The 20,832-nt window shown below is 41.8% G+C and overlaps 1 protein-coding gene across 11 annotated transcripts in view; it reads right to left on the reverse strand.

Moving 5' to 3' along the window:
- Nucleotides 1–20,832, reverse strand: part of SP100 (SP100 nuclear antigen) — a 91,686-nt gene that overhangs the window by 38,861 nt on the left and 31,993 nt on the right. For 4 of the 11 annotated variants that reach the window (XM_046644538.1, XM_046644533.1, XM_046644529.1 and 1 more), the window contains exons 3-14: nucleotides 20,232–20,400; nucleotides 17,066–17,149; nucleotides 15,607–15,666; nucleotides 12,535–12,684; nucleotides 11,997–12,080; nucleotides 9,359–9,499; nucleotides 8,057–8,140; nucleotides 5,166–5,219; nucleotides 4,630–4,722; nucleotides 3,429–3,482; nucleotides 3,046–3,105; nucleotides 2,710–2,793 (exon numbers count right to left, since the gene is read on the reverse strand). In XM_046644538.1, the coding sequence (XP_046500494.1) occupies nucleotides 2,710–2,793; nucleotides 3,046–3,105; nucleotides 3,429–3,482; nucleotides 4,630–4,722; nucleotides 5,166–5,219; nucleotides 8,057–8,140; nucleotides 9,359–9,499; nucleotides 11,997–12,080; nucleotides 12,535–12,684; nucleotides 15,607–15,666; nucleotides 17,066–17,149; nucleotides 20,232–20,400 (1,117 nt within the window). The remainder of the gene's footprint in view (nucleotides 1–2,709; nucleotides 2,794–3,045; nucleotides 3,106–3,428; nucleotides 3,483–4,629; nucleotides 4,723–5,165; nucleotides 5,220–8,056; nucleotides 8,141–9,358; nucleotides 9,500–11,996; nucleotides 12,081–12,534; nucleotides 12,685–15,606; nucleotides 15,667–17,065; nucleotides 17,150–20,231; nucleotides 20,401–20,832) is intronic. The other 7 variants (XM_046644531.1, XM_046644532.1, XM_046644530.1 and 4 more) reach the window with 7 other exon arrangements.

The following is a 20,832-nucleotide window of genomic DNA, read 5'->3' on the forward strand; positions in this document are numbered from 1 at the left end:
GTGCCATGGATGACTCTGAGAATTTAAATTTGAAAGAATGGGTAAATTGATGCTGGTTTTAAAGGAAAATATGTGCTCACTTTTGAAAGTGTTGAGTTTGAAGGTCTTGAGAGAGACCCACGTAAATAGAGAAGACTAGAACTTTCAGAACCTTGGACAAAGACTTTCCCGACAATTGAATGATTGAGTTTAGACATTTACACAGGGCTAGGGTGGATATTTATGCTTAGGAAGCATTAGGTTGTGGATGGTGATTGAAGGCATAAGAGTGGATGAAACACCTGGGGTGAGGTCTCTTGTAATCTGGGTGAGGTACAGGCTCTACTTCGATTCCTGGGGACACTTTACCCTGAAAACTCACTTCTATTGTGAGCCACTTCTGTGCCAATGTTGCTTTTGTCTTATGATCATTTCAGATCCCACAATTTCTCCATCTCTCTCTTCTCCTCCTTTTACACTGTCCCCTCTTTCTACCATTTTCTCTCATCTTTTAACTCTTTCTCTACATAGTTCTCTTTCTGCCTCATCTTTACTCCTCTTCATTTATTACCTTATGTATGTATCTCATTCTTATCTATTTCCTATGTTTCTCTCCCCAGATCAAGTTTTGGTATCAAAGTAAACCTCTTTCTACTGTAACTTCCCTTTCTGTTTTTTCTTTCCTTCTAGTCCATTTCTCTCAATCTTATCTGACACTTTGGCTTTTTTTTTTTTTTTTTACAATTACAATCTTGGTCTTTATATTTCCTTCCTCTATGTTCAGCTTCATCTCACAGATTACTACTTTTATCACCACCAAATGTCTGATCTTTTGACCCTGACCACACTCTTGGCCACTATTACATTTGCCAGCTCCCTGGGAGTTTTCTATATTGCAGGTCTGTCAGTCAGTCATGGACTTTATTACCACGTTTCTGGTACAATTTCTGGGAGCCCTCTTGAAAATTACCTCTCTTCCCCCACAAAACTCCTCAATCTGGTAATATTTGAATTCCACATACACTTGGAAAAACTCGAAACTTACTCAGAGAGGTTTTCATTTGGAGACCTCAGCCTATCTTTTTCATTCTTTCTCCTTATGTTATCCATTCAGTGACCTCTCCCTCTATTCAGGAGCCCAGCTCTTCTCTTTTGGCTCCCTCAACCCTGTTGAAAGCAGCCTGAGTCTGTGCACAAGTCTCTATATGTGTACATAAGTGTGTGTGCATGTACATGAAATGTCTAGAGGGAGAGTTAAGGTAAAGAAGGAAGAGCTTTTCCTCTGTGCAGACCAAAAAACAAAGATAATTGATAGTATTATAATTGGCTTCTCCATCACATGCTAACAGGATGGCATCTCTTCTGATTCTTTTCCTCTACTCATTTGAAGACCTTTGAACTCACAACACACTGATGGACAATATGGAAATGGACGGACTTTCGACTGTGATCAGGAAACACACTTCAGTGTGGTCATGCTCATCTATGTTTGCCACTCAGACAAGCTGAGACAATACCTATTCCAATGACTTTATCTTATATCCAACAAAGATTTGCTTTGTCCTTTCCTATCTAGCCACACCTCATTCTCCTCCCTATTTGTTAATTTTCTGCCTATTGCCCTGACTTACACATTTCTATCTCCATCACTTGATTCTCCATTGCTGTGAGCTTCTCTCTCCTTGATTTCTTGTGTCCTCTGTGTTGCTTTCCCTCTTTTCATCATTGAGTCTCTTAATCTCTGTTCCTTTTTATTTCTCTGTTCATCATTTTTGGTTCTGTCTTTCTGGTTTTTTATATGCCACATAGCTGGCTCCATGCCTATATTCTTTGTTTCTTTATGACTTTTATTTTTATCTACCTATCATCTATATTTCCAATATTCACACCAATATTGGTGGTTATATATCGTATAATGTATATATATAATGTTTGAATGTGTCTATGTGTATATATACATATAGATTTATTTACTGGTGTTAAGTTTTCTTGCATCAGGCACTGATACATTCCACTGTGAATATGCCAGGTCCCTTGTACCTCTTCTTTGGACTTTGATCATGTTTGTGGCACAGCTCTTATCTTCCTTCCTGTTACATACAACAGTCATTCTCTTTAACCATATACATTTGTATACCTGTTTTCTCATCCCAAGATGGGGATAGTAAGAGTTAGCCTGCCTAAGTATCAAGAATTTTATAATGACAAAGTAAGCTCTTATTTGCTGAAGTACTGTAAAATAACATGACATAATCCAATTACAATGGGATGGACATCTGTCAAAAACTATACTAAAGTTTGAGAGTGGTTGATCTGAAGCTTTTATTTCTGTCTATAATTACATAGCAGGACCAAATGTCTTTTGAGGCTTTTACAATTACAAATAACATTAATGTCAACCAATATATCACTAAAGAAATCTAAGATCTTAGTGTTCGTAGGCATGACAGCAAGCATTAAAATATATACTATCATTTTGCTATTCATTTCTTCTACAGCGACGATATATAATTACATACATTTAGTCAATAGGATTCATCCTATTAAACATGAGTTCATAATAATTTCCTGCCTCCTTCCGTTTTCTAAAATGCTGGAAAAGAGTTCCCAGGATTAACTGGATACAAGGTCGTCAAGGTGCTTAGAATAAAATGCATCTGGAAACAGTAGCTTTTAAATCAGATTCCCGACATTCTGCAGGCCAAGGCTTGGCATCCTAATCTTCTTTACCTGACCCACTTCTTAGGGCTGAGATAGAAATTTCCTGAGGCTCTTCTCCATTATTCAATTCTGAAAAGTCATCACTGCCGATCCCTGCAGAAAGAAGTAAAATTCCTTAACCGTCTCAGTCTGTGTCCTAGGAATCAATCCAGCATGGAAGTCTTTAAAAGGAAAATTGGAAATGGAAGCTCATGTAGGACCAGTAGGAATCTTCCTACCACCAGGCCACCTTGTGGTTCCATTTGACCTATCTGTCAAAGTTGCTCCAGGAACCATCCCTAAGGGCTGGGAAAAAATTTGCCATGGAAGACACTCTCTTTTGTCATCATTTCTTATGCTTCTTACCCTTTGCGCTTGTATGCACATACTTCTTCTTCTTGCAGCTCTGTATGTTATCCAGAAAGACTGTGGAAACAACATTTTCAAGATGTTAGGTCAAGGCCTCTATCAGCTGGGCCCTGAATAATCACGTGGAGCAGAGCACTCTTCCATCCTGGGAAATAATTTACCCTACTTATGCGAATGAAGAATAAACTTGTATTGCACTCGCATCATTGAACTTTTTGAGGTCTATGTGTTATATCAATTAGCCCATCCCACCTAGTTAAAAATGTATAATTTCAACAAATTAAATATTCTTATTTTAAAGGGTATAACAAAAAATTTGAATGAAGCCTTTGTAGCAAAGAAAGACATTTGTTACATCAAGATTTTTTAATTGCTCTTACATCTTTTCGTATTACTTATCCCCAGAATAGATTTGCTTCCAATATCCGCAGGATCTAGAAAGAAAAGGAAAACACAATGAGTAATCTATAACTAAAAGAGTTGTAAATCTTACGGCTATTCACGCTGTAGACAGGATTTAGACTAGAAAGATGCAATGATAATCGTTTGTGTCTCTTCCCATCTAAAGGAAATAGGTCGCTACCAAATGGAGCAAAGGCCCACATTCCTTTGGCCCCAATTGCAAAATCAAAGCAGTTTTGAAAACCAATACTTTTTCATAGGTTTGCAGCTAACTAATTTGGCAGCAAATCTGGACCCGTGCTACCATGAGTCCATGTAAAATCCTTATTTATCACACTGAGGGTGAATTCACACAATCTGCTGCAGGAACGTTAATATAGTATATTTGAGAATGGGATTCTGCCTCAGACCCTCTTGGGAGTGTTTTGTAACATATATGAAATACAGCACATTGTATTTTAAAACAACACAATATTATTATTTCACATCTGGATTCAAAGGTTTTGAATTAAGGATTATGGATGTTTGCTAGGAGTTCAGGCTGTTAGTTCTGCCTCTTCCAGTAACTTTCCATATGTGATGTGTAAAAGATTCTTAAATGCTTATGTATGGGAGTTTCCCCATCTGTGGAATGCGGGAGAACAACTGTTATCTGGCCTACCTTTTAGGTTTTCGTAAGCATAAAAGGATAGCTTATTTGTGAAGATATTTTCAAATATCATTGTCATGTTGGGGACCATTTGTGAAGAGTAATAAATTGAATTTGATGTTAATAACCAGAAGCTTTTCTTTCTGTCAATAATTAGAGAGTATGACCAGAGTCTTTTGAGTTTTGAACAAGTTTATGACAAAATCAAGTAATGGCAGACTATTCCACTTTCTCTGTTCTCTACAGAAAAGGCAGTGGGCAGGGGTGGAAATCACTATATAATCCAAAAATTTGGGGTATGTGTCTGACAGTATGTAGTAAAAACAGCACTGCTGTTCAACTAGAGCCATCTTATTAAGCTTGAATTTATAGTGATTCCTTTTTTTGCATTTTTCAAAATCGCCACATGAGATAAATGCAGAGAATGGACTCCCAGGTTGTGGAATGAGCTCAGAGTAAAATGTATCAGGAAAGAAGAGCTCTGAACTCAGACTCCTGATGTCCTGGAGCCCAGTAATGGCAGTCCTTACCCTCCTCATCAGGATCTCTTCGCCAGACAGAGCTCCTGGCTCCCAGAGGTGCCTCATCCACTCTGGACTCTGAAGAGTCTGTACATGCCATCACTGCAGAAGGAGCAAATGTCCCTTGAAGGTCTCAGTATATGACAAAGGAACCAAGATAGGAAAACCCCCAGTAGCTCTGAAAACCCAAGGCAAGAACGTTTCTAGGACAGCCTTGGAAGTCTGGTTTTGAAGAAGGCAGATCTCCCCCTTGGCTGCTTCCCAAACTCTGTTTGAAACGGAGTGCCACCCCTCCCCCGTCTAAAACTCCTTGGAATGTTTACTTGGGAAAGAAATTTTAAATTTTATTGTGTTTGAGTCCTTGACTTCTTTGGGTTTGCTTGTTACAGTCATTAGTCTAACTAATACAAAAATTAAAATACAAACTATCTTAAATTAAAACAAATTTGTATTTTACTTTGAAGGATATACCAAAGGTTTAGGATGAATCTTTTGTAGAAAACACTGTCCGTTTACAACTGTGAAGAGCTCTTATTTGTTCTTACATCTTTTCCGAGGGCCTTTTCTGCATGTTGGCAATTTTCTCAAATCCATGAGCTCTATAAAGTAAGATGGAGGAAATAGTTATTTGTTTGCAAAAGTCTTATGATTTCTATGACAACTCACACGGCAGATGGGCTTGCAATGGCAACAACATTTTGATGATCATTTCCTTCTCTTTCCTTCAACTGAATCTAGTTCTGGTGGCCAGAGGTCACAATGCCAGGTTCTTGCCCTGCTCTCCCTTTTACTCTCCATGTGAATTTGTGAATGACGCTTACACACCACTGGCTCCAGCTCCTCATCTATAAGGCTAGGATAACCTGGTTACCATATCTCCCTCTTAAGGTTTTTGTGAAAACAAAGTAAAGCTTTATTTACAAAAGCCCTGTGAAAAAATCACAATAGAAGCCAATGGTTTAACTAATTTGGGTTTAAGAGTAGTTGATCACAAACTATTTTTCCAATAATAATTAAATAGCAGCACAAATTATTCTTTGAAGACTTTCTAAGTGTGGGACTAATGACAATATTGTCAACAAATAGAGGACTACTGTGCTACCTATGATCAATAGAATATAAAGCATACTGATAGAGAATAAGCACATTGTTTCAACACTTTAGCGTTAATAGACATGATAGAGTGTAGTCAAAGATACTGTCCTTTTACTAGCATATTTTTGCTACATTTTCTGTCCATCAATCGATTGGCCCATGCAGTTAAACAACCATTTATAACCCTTCTCTCCTCCTTCCACTTCTCAATAGGGTCAGAGAAGTTAAATGCAGAAATTGGTATTCTAGAAATAATGGAACCAAGGCATATGGAGAATGCTCAGAATACGATTCATCAGGAAAACAGAACCCTGGATTTCGATTCCGGTTATTTGTTGTCCAAGGTGGCAAACCTAATATTCTTAGCTGGTGTAAGCTGAGATCGTGAACAGGTGGCTTCTTGGATCTCTCCTCCTTCTCTTGATTCTAATGAGTCAAAGTTATTGACCACTGCACAAAAGAATAGGAATCCTTAAGGGTCTCAGTGTGTGACCGAGGACCTGATACAGCAGGAAATTCCCCACTAAGGAAACTTGGAAAAATCTTGAAAACCAATGGAAATCGTGGCCTGTGCTCAGGCCACTCCGATCTGCCTTTCTAAGTCATCTGTCCTGTAGGTTAGTGATGCTCCATTTCTTGTCCCCACAGCAAGGGGAAACGTTACTCTGTTGGAACCTTGCCTTCCTACATTTCGCTCTCTTCTATTTCTTATTCCTTCTACTTGTCATATCACACTTCCTTCGCTTCTGCTGTTTCTCATGCCAGGAGATCTTAAAACTCCTGTGTCGAAGATGGAAGAGCCTCATTTACCCCCTGCCAATCTGGTGCCTCCTTGAACTGTTCGCAAGGCTGAGAAACAATATTCTCTTGTGTTTGAGCCATAGACATATTTTAGGACTACTTTTTAGAGCAGTTTGCCTACACTAAGACAAAAGTTAGAATGTGCACTCTCTAAAAACTGAAGCAGGCTTACATTTTACTTTGACAGATCTACCGAGCAATTAGAGTGAACATATTATTTAAAATATTGTTCTTTTGTAACATCAAGATCAGGTAACATTTTTATTTGTTCTTAGGTCTTTTCCTAGTATTTTCCCCCAAATAGGCAGGTTTCTAATATCCTCTGGGTCTAGAAAGTAGAAAGGGGAAACAAATCACCGATTTGTACGCTAAAGAGCTACAAATCTTATGACAACTCATGGTACCCATAAGATTGAGGAAACACAACATTTTGATAGTCATTTCCACCTCCAATTTTACAAAAGAAATAAGGCAGAATGCAGGACACTCGTCTTGTCTTTCCCTTTAATTGTCTATGAGACTTTTTGGAAGACCTTGAAACATTTATGTGATTGTGTTTTCTCATCAAGAAAACAAGAATAACAATGTACATCCTGCTTACCCCTTAAGGTTGTTGCAAAGGAAAAAGTAAGATATTATTTGCAAAGGTCCCTTGAAAAATCACTATTATGACACAACTTGCTGAAGAACTATGTCAGAAACAATACTTTCTGTGAAAAACAATACTTCAGCCCAACCAGAAGGACCTACCACTAGAATATACAATTATGTACTGGGGGGCTTTGGGGAGAAGAAGGAAAAAGACAATACTTTATCTGAAGTCTTTTTACGGCTAACACTAGATAGCTGGATGAGTTATCTTATGACAATATGAGAATATGACCTTCCAATAAAGGAATATTTAAGTTTCTGTTCCCTATAGAAATCACTGTATAAATCCAACGCTATAAACATAGAAACCAGTTTTAAAAACAAGCTCATGGGGCCGGCCTGGTGGCGCAGTGCTTAAGTTCGCATGTTCCACTTCTCTGTGGCCCGGGGTTCGCCAGTTTGGATCCTGGGTGCAGACATGGCACCGCTTGTCAAGCCATGCTGTGGTAGGCATCCCACACATAAAGCAGAGGAAGATGGGCAGGGATGTTAGCTTAGGGCCAGTCTTCCTCAGCAAAAAGAGGAGGATAGGTAGCAGTTAGCTCAGGGCTGATCTTCCTCAAAAAAAAAAAAAAATAAATAAATAAAAACAAAAAAAACCCCAAGCTCACTATTTTGCTATCCTATTTCTACTATATAGTCAACATATGGGTGCATATATTGATTAATAGAAGCCATCATTAATGCGTCTTCTCTTCAAAAAGAAAATATAATAGTTTCTTATCTCCTTGCATATCCCAAAAAGGTTAAGTAAAATAAATGCTGAGAGTGGGATTACAGGAGAAACTGGATCCATCATACAAAATGGGTTCAGAATAAGACGCCTCAGGAACCAGTAGCTCTTCATTCAGGTTCCTGCAGCCCAAGCCTTGCCCTCCCGCTTCCTTACCAGGGCAACTTTTCAGTATCCAGGTTGAAGCTTCTGAGAACTCATCTCCATCGCTGGATTCTGCAGAGTCGTCACTGCTGATCACTGCACAGAGGAGCAAAACCCCTTAGGGTTTCAGGATGGGGCCAAGGAGCCCACGCAGCAGGAAACCCCATTATGAGAGCACTAGGAAGACCTAGAAGCTAATTTAACTCAGGGCCCCCTGGTCTGTGCTTGAATGTGTGTGGCCTGCAGGTTGCTCCAGGTCCTACACAAAAGGTGATAAAATTCATGCACAGAGGGCAGCTTTGACCACCCTGAGACTCTTCCTACCCCAACCATCATGCTACCTCTTACCTTCACCCTCACTCAACATCTTACCCCCATCTTTGTTCTCCCTCCTACCTCCACCCTCATTCTCCTTCCTACCTCCACCCTCATTCTACCTCTTACCCTCACACTCAGTTTACCTTTCTTTCTTCCTTCCTTCCTTCCTTTCTTCCTCCCTCCCCTCCTTCCTCCCTCCCTCTCTCTTTTTTCTTTCTTTCTTTCTCTTTCTTCCTCCCTTCCTTCCTTCTTTCCTTCTTTCTTTCCTCCTTTCTTCTTCCCTTCCTTCCTTCCTCCCTTCCTCCCTCCCTCCCCCACCTCTTCCTTTCTTTCTTTCTCTCTCTCTCTCCCTGTCTTTCTTTCTTTCTTTCTTCCTTCCTCCCTCCCTCCCTTCCTCCCTCCCTCCCTTCCTCCCTCCCTCCCTTCCTCCCTCCCTCCCTTCCTTCCTCCCTCCCTTCCTTCCTCCCTCCCTCCCTCTCTGCCTTCCTCCCTCCCTCCCTCTCTCTCACTCTCTCTCTCTTTCCTTCCTTCCTTCTTTCCTTCTTTCCTTCCTTCCTTCTTCCTTCCTTCCTTTCTTTCTTTCTTCGCTGTCCCCTCGGCCCGGCCCATTTCCTCTACTTAAGTCTCTCTGGTGGTGGTATCTCTTTATAGCTTTCTTTGTCTTCATTTCTTTCTCCATCTCCTCTCACGACTATTTTGTTTCACCAATTTTTTCCCTCTTCTTTATCTCCTACCACCATACTTTCCTCTCTTGCTTTAGAAATAGTCTCTCAGACATCAATACTTAAACCTACCATTTCTGTCTTTTGGTATTTTTCCAATTCCTGGGGACTCTCTTGTGCTGAGCTCACTGCATAAGGTGCTGGTTTCCTCCCCTTCCTGCCTCTATGCAAGGCCACCGGGACTACTTTGAAGGACCCTGGACTTTGATAACGTGTTCCAGCCCCTTGCCTGGTACCTGTGATTCACATTACACATTCTTTTAGTCAGCCTTACCTATTACGTCAGATGCCTGGTTAGAGTTAGCCCTTGTTTGGGATTGCCTTTCATCTCCTGGGTTAAAAATTTCCTTCTTTATATCCACCAGATGTACAGAACAGGAATTCAGTTGGATTCCATGGCTGAGTAGCTGTGCTGCTGGACCAAACGGTAATGAACAAAGAATTTTCACTTGTCTCCCCAAAAAGGAGTAATCACCCTTCGTTACCATTAATAAGTCCTTCTCCCTGTAATCCCACTGCAGGGGTGAAGCTAACCCTTTCTCCCTTCTCTTTTCTTGCTGCTCAATTCTGTTCCTTCCTTTGCGCTTTACTTAATTCCGGGTTTTTTTTTGCTTGTTTTTACTTACTCTTCTCGTCCTTTTATGAATAATTTTTTGCTTTTCAAAAAATAAAAGTTTTATTTGCAGTATAACACACATAGATAAAAACGGGTAAATCGTAAATTATGAATTATCACAAAGGAAGCATACCTGGGTAACCATCACTTTGGTCAAAATTACTAACACCCCGGAAGCTTCTTAATGATGCTTTCCACGAACTTTCCCCACCACCTAGCTCAAGTAAACCACCACCTTGATTTTTGATACCATCAGCGATTAATTTGGCTTGTTCTGAAATGTATATAAATTTGTATAAATGGAATCATGCCCCCTTCTCTTATTTGCTCTCTCTCTGTCTCTTTGTCATTTGGGGGGAATTTGGCTTCCTTTCTCAACATTATGTTTATTAAAGTTATTTGTAACCATTTTGTATATTTATTTTCACTGCTGTATGGTATTTCATTGTAGAAATGGACGATTAAAAAAATAAAACCATAAAAAATCTATCTGTGCTGTTTCAAGCTTTTGGCTATTATGAATAATGCTGCTTTCCTATGTGTTTTTTTCAACATAGCATGCATTTCTGTTGGTTTCTGCTGAGTAATGTAATTCTCAAGTCATAGGCTATATGTATTTTCAACTTTGGAAGATCATATCAAACTGCTTTGTAAAAGCACGTGTAAAGGCAGAGATACAATTGAGAGAGCTTGGCAAATTCAAGTAACTAAAAGGAGTTTGGTGTGATGGGAATGTAGTGTGAGGGAGTGAGAGGCAAGTGATGGTGGAATATGCAACTGCATGGTAGGTGTCCTTCAATACTCGAACCAGGAGCAAGATAGGATGGAGGAGCCCTGCAGGGGATTGTTCCTCTATCTGAAGTGAGAAGTGATAGGGAGCTGGATCAGAGAGCATGAGGGGAATGAAGAGAAATGGACAGGTTGGAGATATTTTAAAGTTGGAATTCACAGAAGTGGCAAACAAAGTTGTGGTTGTTTTCATTCACTAAATTATGGGACTGTTTGTTACACAGCAGTAGATAACTGATGCAACTTCCAAATAGAGATGTCTTTCAGATCTTTGAATAAAGATTTTCAGGCACTTGGAGGAATGAGTCTAGAGGACAAATCTGGGCTGGAGATGTGTGTTTAGGAATTAATAGATTATCGATGGTGGCTGAAGCCATGGAGAAGATGAGACACCTGGGGAGAGACCTATTTTTATCTGAGAGGGTTACAGAGCCATTTTGATCATTGCAGACACGTTACCCTTGTCAATCATAGTAGGAACAGCCTCTTGTGCCTTCTTTTCCATGACTGTCTCCTTAAATTGAACAATGTCCTGATTCGTCTTCTCTCTCTTTACTTGGTCCACTCTCTACTGATTTTTCATTCATTAACTGTTATCTCATTCTCTACGTAGTTCTCTTTGTGACTCCTCCCATTTTTTTCTATTTGTTCATATTCATTTCCCTCTGTATCTTTCTCTATTCACACTCTTTTACTCTACATTTTTTTTAAATCACTGTCCCCCAGTGTCCAGCAGGGTTTAGGGTACAAGAAGGTGCAGAGAGTGAGATCCTCCTTACATGTGCCCTCGGGCTTCCCTATCTCATGCTACACCTGGCCCTGCTGTCCTCTGCCTGATTTTTTGGTTTATCCATTCTCTGTTACATTTTCTACTTTCTCCTATTCTCTGTTTCTTAATTGTTAATGTGACCTTCTGTATGCTTCTTCTGAATCAATTTTTGTCTTTCTATACATTTTCCTTATCTCAAGCATTCCCATCATCACCAAAGTTCTCCCTCTGTGCCTTTGTCCACCATACTGAGTCCCTCCACCTCCCACTTTCTTTTCTAAAGGTCCTTCATCTGGGCTTCCTTACTTGCAAGTCTGACCAGGAGCATCATGCATGATTTCCATGTTTCTCTTATAACTTCTGAAAAGCAAGTTGCAACTTACTTCTTTTCCCCAACTCCATAACATGGCACTGTTTAGATTCCATGTCAATTTATCTGAAACCTATTTCACTAGTGTACTTTGTTATTTGGTGTCCCCAGTCTACCTTTCCCATATTCTCTCTCTTTACGTTCTTTCCCCAGGGACAGCCCCTCCATTAAAGAGCTCAGCTCTCTTTCCCCTTTGCACTTCATGCCTGTTAAAAGCAGCCAGAGGCTACACACAAGGTTGTGGATCTTGGGAGGTGTTAGGGCTGGGGTGGAGGCAAGGTGTAGTATGGGAGAACAAAGGAAAGCTTTTGCTATCACAGAAAAATGAAGAAATAATTTAAAAAATTGGTAACGTAAGTAATAATTACTTTCTTCATCACAGGACGCTGGGCTGGGTGTTTCCCTTCTTGCATCTCCATTATTCTCTTGGATAGGTGCTTGTTCACAGGACTCTGAAGACAAAAAAGACCACAGCTGAGATCCGACAAAGCCTTGCTCTGCCTTATTTCCATTTTGTTACACCTCACTCAGCTTCACTTTCCTTCTCACATTTCCACTTATAGCTTGTGCAAATATTGCCAACTTCACCCCATGAAAGTGTTGGTGCTTCATGGTTCTGCAACCAATCTCTCCCTGATATCTTTGGACTTTTCTTTCTGTCTTTCCTCCCTAATGAGTCACTGCAACTCTTTCCCCTTGTCTCCTAGTTCTTCCTTTCTGACTTTCTTCCTCCAGGTCTCTCCCATCAATGTATCAGGCTCCATTCCTGTCCTCTATGTGTCTGTGTGATTTTCCCCTTGTTTGTTAATAGATGCCTCCTTGAGTCATGCATTACTCCATTCTCTGTCACCAGCAAGGACTCCTTGGCCCCTCCACACTCATGCAAACCCAGTCAGTCAGTCCTACCTGCTGGCTCAGACTCTCGGGCACATTGTTCATTTGCTTGATGGCTTTCTAGTTCATTATTTTTGTCACTTGTGGTATCTTTTCTGTTTGCATTTATCTGTTCTGTTTCACGGAGGTGCTCTGAGAGTCCATTTTCAGGTGGGGCTGTACCTAAACCACATTTTGATTCATAGATATTTTATTTGCCCCCTGCATCAATCAGAGTCCAACAAGAAAATACAAATCACTCTAAGCTTGTAAAGCAGAGGAAATTTAATCCAGGGTACTGGTTACACACTTGATGGGAGAGCTGAGAAGTTCAAATAAAGGAACAGAGCAACCAGAAGAATTGTCAACAGGAAGCTATAGGAGGGACCAAGAGTGAGCCTAGTGACCAGAGTCATTGTGTGGGTAGAAGCTGGACCATGGCTGGCCTGCTTGATGGGAGATAGAGTCATGGGTGAGATGAAGTCACTGTCAGAATTGTGCCAGAGTTAGTGATGGGGTGAGGGCTTCTCCCTTGATTTCGCTCTCCAACCTCTTCCTACTGTCTCCCATATTAGGAAGCCAGCATTGAGGAAGCTGGCAAGCAAGTCTGCAGGGGTTGGTGGCCAGAAACGGAAGGCAGAGTGGAACAGGGGTGGGTAAGGAATGAACTCTTTGGAAACAACCCAGGACCAGCACACACTCCTTCCCACAGGGTGAGCCTCCTCTGCTCTTTGTGGGTTCCATCAACCCATCACACTGTATTCTCACCAACCTCAATAGAGTACGAATGGATAAATATATTTTTCAGTGCACTGTGGGGTGTTTTCATTTCGTGCCATTTTTCTAAACATAGTAATTTATGTAAAGCATGATTTAAAAATAATTCCCAAAATTTTATTATAGAACATGGGCCCTGGTGCATATTTTGTGCCCCATTTACAGCTCCTTGGAGCCTCCTCTTGGCATGGTGGGCACAAGACACAGCCCCGTCCTCACCTGTGCCTGTCACAGCCAGCTGTCCCTGCTGGGTCAGACTCTTGGACACACTTATTGCACATCATTTGGGTTGTAGGCTGAAACTTCTCTCTTTATTTTCATTGCTCCCCATCACTGAGATGCTCTCAGATTCCATTTCCAAGCAGGGTTGCACCCAGACCACATTGTGAGTTATAACTCATCGCTTCCTCCCCTCATGCCCTATACACACACCCTGTATCCCTTCTCTTCTGCTCATTACTAGTCACAATTCCCTCCACTAACCTTCACCTGTTCTCACCAGCTGCACTCGTAGATGAACAGCTAAGAATTTGGATTAATGCGTGTTGTTTTTTATATTTTTAAGTAACTTTCTGAATAGACACGATTTGCTAAAATTATAACTATGCTTTCAAAAATCACTGATTTTTTCTTTTATAAAATATACTATTATTTTTTTGATGGGGAAGATTTGCCCTGAGCTAACATCTGTTGCCAATCTTCCTGTGCTTTTTTTGCCTCCCCGAAGCCCCAGGACATAGTTGTATAGTCTAGCTATAAGTCCTTCTAGCTCTTCTACATGAGCCACTGCTACAGCATGGCTACTGACAGACAAATGGTGTGGTTCTGCTTCTGGGAACCGAACCTGGGCTGCCAAAGTGGAGCGTGCCAAACTTTTACCACTAGGTCATCAGGGCTGGCCCTATAAAAATGTTTTGTTAGTTAGAACATCCTTTCTTAAATAACACATCCCAACTGGAAGCTACATAATAAGGGTTTTTCATGGTGCAAGAAGTTCCTTGAGACTCTTCTACACTACTCATTTCCAAGGAGAGTCATGGAATAAAGACATGAAATTCACTATAGACTAGTGCGTTCTAAGGGCAGGCAAACCGTGGCCCTCAGTTGACCTTCATGGGCCAGAGGTTGGTATTACTTTTATCACTGCTTCTACAGCCTGGGGAATAATTAAATCCACAATGGATATCTGTGAGAGAAGACAATCCCAAAGTTTACTGTAATGGTTAAAAGTTTAGACTCTGGTGCCAGATACAAATTATGATGATAATTAAATGTAGTAATAGTAACAAATGCATGGAACACTGATGAAAAACCAGGCATGATTGTGAATACTTTACATGACAGAACTAGTTTCAAATCCATCACCCTGTGAAGCAGGTACTATTATCTCATGCATTTTATAGATGATGAAACTGAAGGACAAAGAGGGGAAGTAACTTCCCCAAGAGCACAGGGAGAATTTGAAGTCAGGTTGTGGGCATCCAGACCCCTTGCTCTGACACTACCTTACAGCAGACTTCAATCCCAACTCTCAGTTAAGTGAATTTGCACAACCAAATTCTCTAAGCTGATTCTTTCCTGTCTGAAAAATGGAGATGATATAACAGTATTTTAAGGTGTTTGAGAAGATTAAATAAAATATTACCTGTGTCATTATATGGGATACTGTGACTGATCAGAAAATTAAGTCATTATGATCAATGCCTTAAATTTATAATATTTAAAATATTTAGTAACGTTATTAAGAGTGTCATGGATTAAGGGGAGTCAAGAGTTGTAAACAGTGATTATTAGCTGCTAAAGTACCAAAGGATTTTTGCAGAGACCCATCTAGTGTTTGGAGGGCAGCTCCTGGCCCATTGCCCCAGGGATGATGGGAGAGGGTTTGCACAGGAGGCACTTGGTGGCCATGGTGCTGTGTGAGGGAACCAACCTGCGAGGTACCCTGTTGCAAGAGGAACACTCATCTCCCCCTCCCCCTACCGCTCTCGCCACAGCAGTGGCCACCACTGGACATGATCTCAAAGCACCAAAGCAGTGATCAGATTCAAGCAATACAGAGGCAGAAAACTGTGAAGCCAGTCACATGGGCAAAATATCCAGAGCTGTCAGGAGCTGGCAGCAAGAGTGTTTGAGGAGGATGGAAGGAGCGACCCTCCCAGGCAACCCAGAGTAGGAAGACTGTTATCTAAGTCCTTGGAGAAACTGCAGAGGCAAAGACTGACAATTCTGGGCAATAAGTGATACACAGAAGCAGGCCCCACCACAGCACATCCCAGAATGGCACAAGAACAGCAAAGGATCACAGAACAGTCAACACAAACAGACCGTGATAAGACCAGGATTCTTCACCTGACCAGGATGGGCTTCGTGAGTTTTCGCCAGTTCCTAGGGGGAAGAAATTAGAAGTTTATTTCAGTAATTGGAGTATGGGCTGTGCCATTCTCCCCTAATCCCTTTTTCTACAAAATCCCTTTTTTATAAAGGGAGTTGGAGACCCCCTCCAGGGGTCAATGAGATCGGTACAGAGCCTATCAGTCAATACAGAGACCATCTGACCTGGTAGATCCCACTCAACTCTTACAGTCCAAATCCATCCCTCTAGAGTCGGGTCTGGGGTCAGCTGCACCCCTGGTTGAGAGGGCTCCACCAGGCCATCTCACTGTGTGTCCTCCACGAGGCACTTGGGTAACTGCTGATGGCTTTTCTTGTCACCCACAGCCATAGTGAACCTGCCTTTGTCCCCAGAGCTGCCCCTGACTGGTAGCCTTACCTCAGTTCCTACAAAGTCTGGGTGCCTTGTCCTCACCCCCTCTTACTCCACACTCTCCCTCTACACATCTGTTCACTCTGTCTTGTTGGCCTTTCCATGGGGATTCAGTGTCTGATTCTCCTCTACTTCCTCCAGCTCCCAGTATTCTTTTTCTCTCTTTCTCTCTGCATATATTTCTTTATTTTTGTTTCATGTTTCTGTCTTTTCCGTTAGATTATCTGGGTAGAGTATGGGGTTAAGAACATGGGCTCTGGGTTCAGAATTCCTGGGTTCATTCTTGCTCATTTGACCCCAGCCCAACTGCATACATGGTCTCCAGACTTCAGCTTCCTTATCTGCATAATGGGCACATAAGAGATACTACCCTCCAATGGCAGCCATGAGCATTGAACCCACAAGTGCCAGAGTAAACGCTCAGTCAACTGAGATGTGAATAATATGGTTGTTCTCATTGTGTCCTTTACCCCTTTCTCCTCTGTCATTTCCCCTCCTTCCTCCTCTTTCTTTCTCTCAAAGTGCCCACATCCTCTTCTCCACATCTTGACTACTTTCTCTCTTGTCTCTATATGACTGCCTTTCTCCTTGAATATTCCTGCTCTTTAACAACGTCTCCCACATTTAAGTCAGTCCCTTCTTCTGCCATCATCAAAGGTCTCTTGTTTGATGCTAACTTTGGCCCATAGTTATAGCCCTTCACAGCTTCACATTGATCTTCTCCTACAGGGGACTCTCTAAATTGAAATTACTTCCAGGTAGTCATTTTCTTTAAATCTGGTTTACTGACACACTGGGTTCCTCTTCCTTTGTCTTAGTCATTGGACCAACAGTCTCTTGTCAGAGATTTTCCTCCAGGATTTGGCCTCAGGTCAGACACTCATGCAAACACCCTCCCGTCTTCTCCATGCTCCTTCAATATCTCCCTGATTCACAGTGTCCACTCAGGGCTCAGCCCCCATCTCCCTTTCTCCTTTCCTCATAGCAGATGAGAATGGGTGTTTATCAGGTCGCAATCACCTTGTTCAAGTCTTAGCTGGATATTAGGCCTCTCCTCCATCTGTTCTCCTTCCCTTTCCTGGAGATATCTTTTCTCTTGGACTGCTGAAGAGAAGGTGAGAGAGAAGAAGGCAATTAGAGATCTCCATCAGAAACCAGAGACAACATCGCAAAATTACACGGTTAGGAATTTCCAAACCTCGGGTCACTCAGAGCTCAGATCCTCATGGCAAAATACCCCCCATCTTCCCTGAAACATAAGAGAACCCCCAGCAAGGGAGCCTTTATGTTTCCCACTCAAACGTGGGGATGAAGGAGTTTTGGAAACATTATGGGCCTGTTGCTCGTGTAAAAAAAAACTTCAGCTAGCCAGGAAAGCATACATCAAAATAAATGGTAGAATTGAAATATGTTTTCTGAACTGTTCAAGCTGTAAGGGAGAAACAGAGGGGTTTCCTTGGAAAAAGAGGTAAGATCCTAGAGAGATCCATGTGTATAATAGAGAAAGTCCACCAGCCTGAAAGAAACAGCTAGAGAAGAGGAGGGTTTGGCTTACTTGAGTCCGGGACTATGAATGTTCTCAAAGTGACAAGCCAGAAGACACAGGGAGGAACTAGACAGAGCTTCCATGGGGGAAAGATCCCAGGAACAAAGTAAAGACTCTCTGAAGCTACAAGCAGAGAGCGTATATCGCAGTGCTGGAAGACGTCCCCAAGAGTGTGGATCAGGGGCCCGGGAGGCTGCCAACGAGGGGGCCTAGGACACCAACCCAGGGCCCCTGCATGTGGATGACCCAGAAAACGTAGGAGGAAGCAAATAAACTAAGAAGCACAGGGGAGTGTCTCTGTGAGGAGTCCAGGGAGGAGATGCCATGGGAGGTGATGGGGCCTGTGCTGCCCCAGGGCTGATGACAGGAGCTCCTCCTGGGACAATGCCTGCAGGAGGTGAGATGGACAGGACTGTGGGGACCACAGATGCTTTGTCATCCCAGGACACATCTTCAAATACTGGCAAAATCAGGTAGAAGATGAGGAGAACAAAGGGCACAAACCAGAAAGGTGGAGGAGTCCTCTGCACAGGTTTTCCTATGAGGGGTTGGGGTTGGCGTGGTAGTAGAGGGCTTCTTTGCACTGGATGAAGGTGGGGGCCAGTCAGCAGGAGAAGGTGTCCCACCCTGGGCTAAACTCCCCAATCTCCTGGCTTTGGGCTCTTGACCTACATGTCCCATGGACAACAGGGTCCCGGAGTCAGCCACTGCCATCTCCCCTAGGGGCAGGTGGGTGGCAGCAAGTGTTGGTGCAGGTAATCTCAGCATGAAGAGCCCCAGAAACTAACATGTGTGATGTGGATACTGGGCCCGGGGAGGGGCATCCTGGCAGTCCATGGAGAGGATCAGAGCTCCTGAGATGTGGGCAGTAAAGGTAACTGCCATTCCCTTCGTACCCATGGCCTGGGGACATCTGGATTACAAAAGTAATATTGACGTGAAATTTGTGACTAGGTATTTGACTTCCTTTATTCCTTTTTTGAGTTGAATGACTTGCTGTAGAAATTTTGTTTTTATATTTTTTTAATTTTTAAAATTTTTCAAAATTTTTTAATTAATTAATTTTTTCTTTAAAGATTGGCACCTGAGCTAACAATTGTTGCCAATCTATTTTCTTTTCTTTATGTTTTTTCTCCCCAAATCCCCCCAGTACATCGTTGTATATTTTAGTTGTGGGTCCTTCTAGTTGTGGCATGTGGGACGCCGCCTCAACGTGGCTTGATGAGTGGTGCCATGTCTGTACCCAGGATCCGAACCAGTGAAAGCCTGGGCCGCTGCAGCAGAGCACGCAACTTAACCACTCAGCCATGGGGCTGGCCCAGAAATTTTGTTTTTAATTAGATAAGATTGCTATTGACATGAATCAACAAGACACAAGCTTTATGCTTACTTTTTTCCCCTTTCTTATAAACCTGTTAGCGTCTCTTTATTGCCTAGTAATAAACTTCAAATTGCTTAGCTTTATATGCTCGACTTTGCAAAATCTTCTTCAAACTTCTCTCTCTTGAATCAGCTCCCACAGTCTGCTTCTCACTCTCTGACTGAACCAAATGGAATTTGTCCTTGTTTTGAAAACACATTAGACTCTTTCACAATCCATGCCTGATCCATAGCATCCACCCTCCTCAGGACATGTGACCGTTTTTCTTATCTTATCTGGAGAACTCCACTGAGCCCAAACTGTGTTGGAATAAAAAGTTTTCTAGGCAAGTGCCTCTCTCTCTCTCTGTCTATGTAGTAGAGCATTCTCTTAACTGTGTTCCGTTAAACAAGTATAAATCATGCCTTCTCGGGAAAAATTCAAGAGTCAAACCTTTAGTTTTGTATAGCATCAAAAATAGTCCTGGGCAGAACAAGAGGTTTTGTGATTATTTGAGTAATGTTTGCTTCACTCCTTGTGGAGAAAGAGTTAATAAAACCATTTCTGCTTTTTTAAGAGCAAATTTCATGTTGGATTAACTTTCTTACTCTGGCAACCTGATGAAGGTGGCCTTTCTTCTGTGTTACTAGGCCAACACTGGGTTTAGGGTTAAAAATGAGCCATAAATGGTAGATTGCATGTAGATGGGGGTAAGGGAGGGTGTTTATGTATGGACTATAAGTCATACTTTGGTCTTCCTTCATTGTGGTGACTCTTGAAACTCAGCTTGTCCATCATGGGGTACCTGAATGTTACCATTATGGAGTTGTTACATGAGATGTCGACCCCCATGGTCATGGTGCTACTAAATCAATGTGGATCCTGCATTTACCAGTAAGCTGTCACTTGAGATGGGCAGTAGTGAACCAGGTAGACTGCTGTGTGGACTACTGCAAGGGGTATCACAGAAGAGGAGCAAATGATGCTGCCCTATCGGGATGCTGTGTTCCCTGTCATTTGTCCTTCTAAGTAAATCTGATGCCATGTGGCTCTGGCCATCCTGTGAGTCTAAATACCTAGTTAAGCAGATCTCTAGGTGGGTGTTGTGTGCCATAGTTACTATACCATAAGCTTCGAGAAGGCTCATGATACATGTGTTTTTAAACTGCTATATCCCCACTGCCCAGCACCATGTGTGGCACATGGTAGGAGCTCAATATATATTTATCAAAAAAAAAATTTGTCCTGGACATCAAAAGGTCAGTAATAAACCCAATTACCCTTTTCGAAGCTTTTATAAATGTACTGCAAATCGGGGTACTCCTGCATGTTGACCTCGCTGAACAAGGCTTCCAGAAGCGGCACATCAAAAGTCTTCTCCAGTTCACTGAGCACATGGTACACCACTCTTTGTATAGGGACCAGGTTTCTACAAGAATCCTGAGCATCCTTAAAAAAATATTGAATGGAGAAAATATAAATACAGGCTTCCAAGTTATAGAAGATCCCTTGAAAGTGAATTTATGGGTAATGTACTCCAATTTCTCTACCTAGGTATCTTCTCAGGGAAAGTTTTAGGATTTCTATATATTTGCATGGCTACTAAGTGAAACTAGTAAATCCTTCCTCCTTAAAAATACCCATTTGTGAGTAAGATCTTCTCACACTCATTTACATTAGATGTAAGAAGAAGCAATTTTGAATAACAAAAGTGGGTTCAAAGTTAAATGTTGCATGGCCCTTTAAGAACTTGGTCATATGTTTTAGGAATAGACTTAGCAGGTGATGAGCAGCTGCTTTGTTGATTGGACAAGCTCTGAACTGACTTGGCGTGGAAGAACTCAGGAAGCCAGGTGACAGTTCTCCCCTTTGTGAACTTGA

The sequence above is a fragment of the Equus quagga genome, chromosome 17, assembly GCF_021613505.1.
Source record: "Equus quagga isolate Etosha38 chromosome 17, UCLA_HA_Equagga_1.0, whole genome shotgun sequence".
NCBI lineage: Eukaryota > Metazoa > Chordata > Mammalia > Perissodactyla > Equidae > Equus > Equus quagga.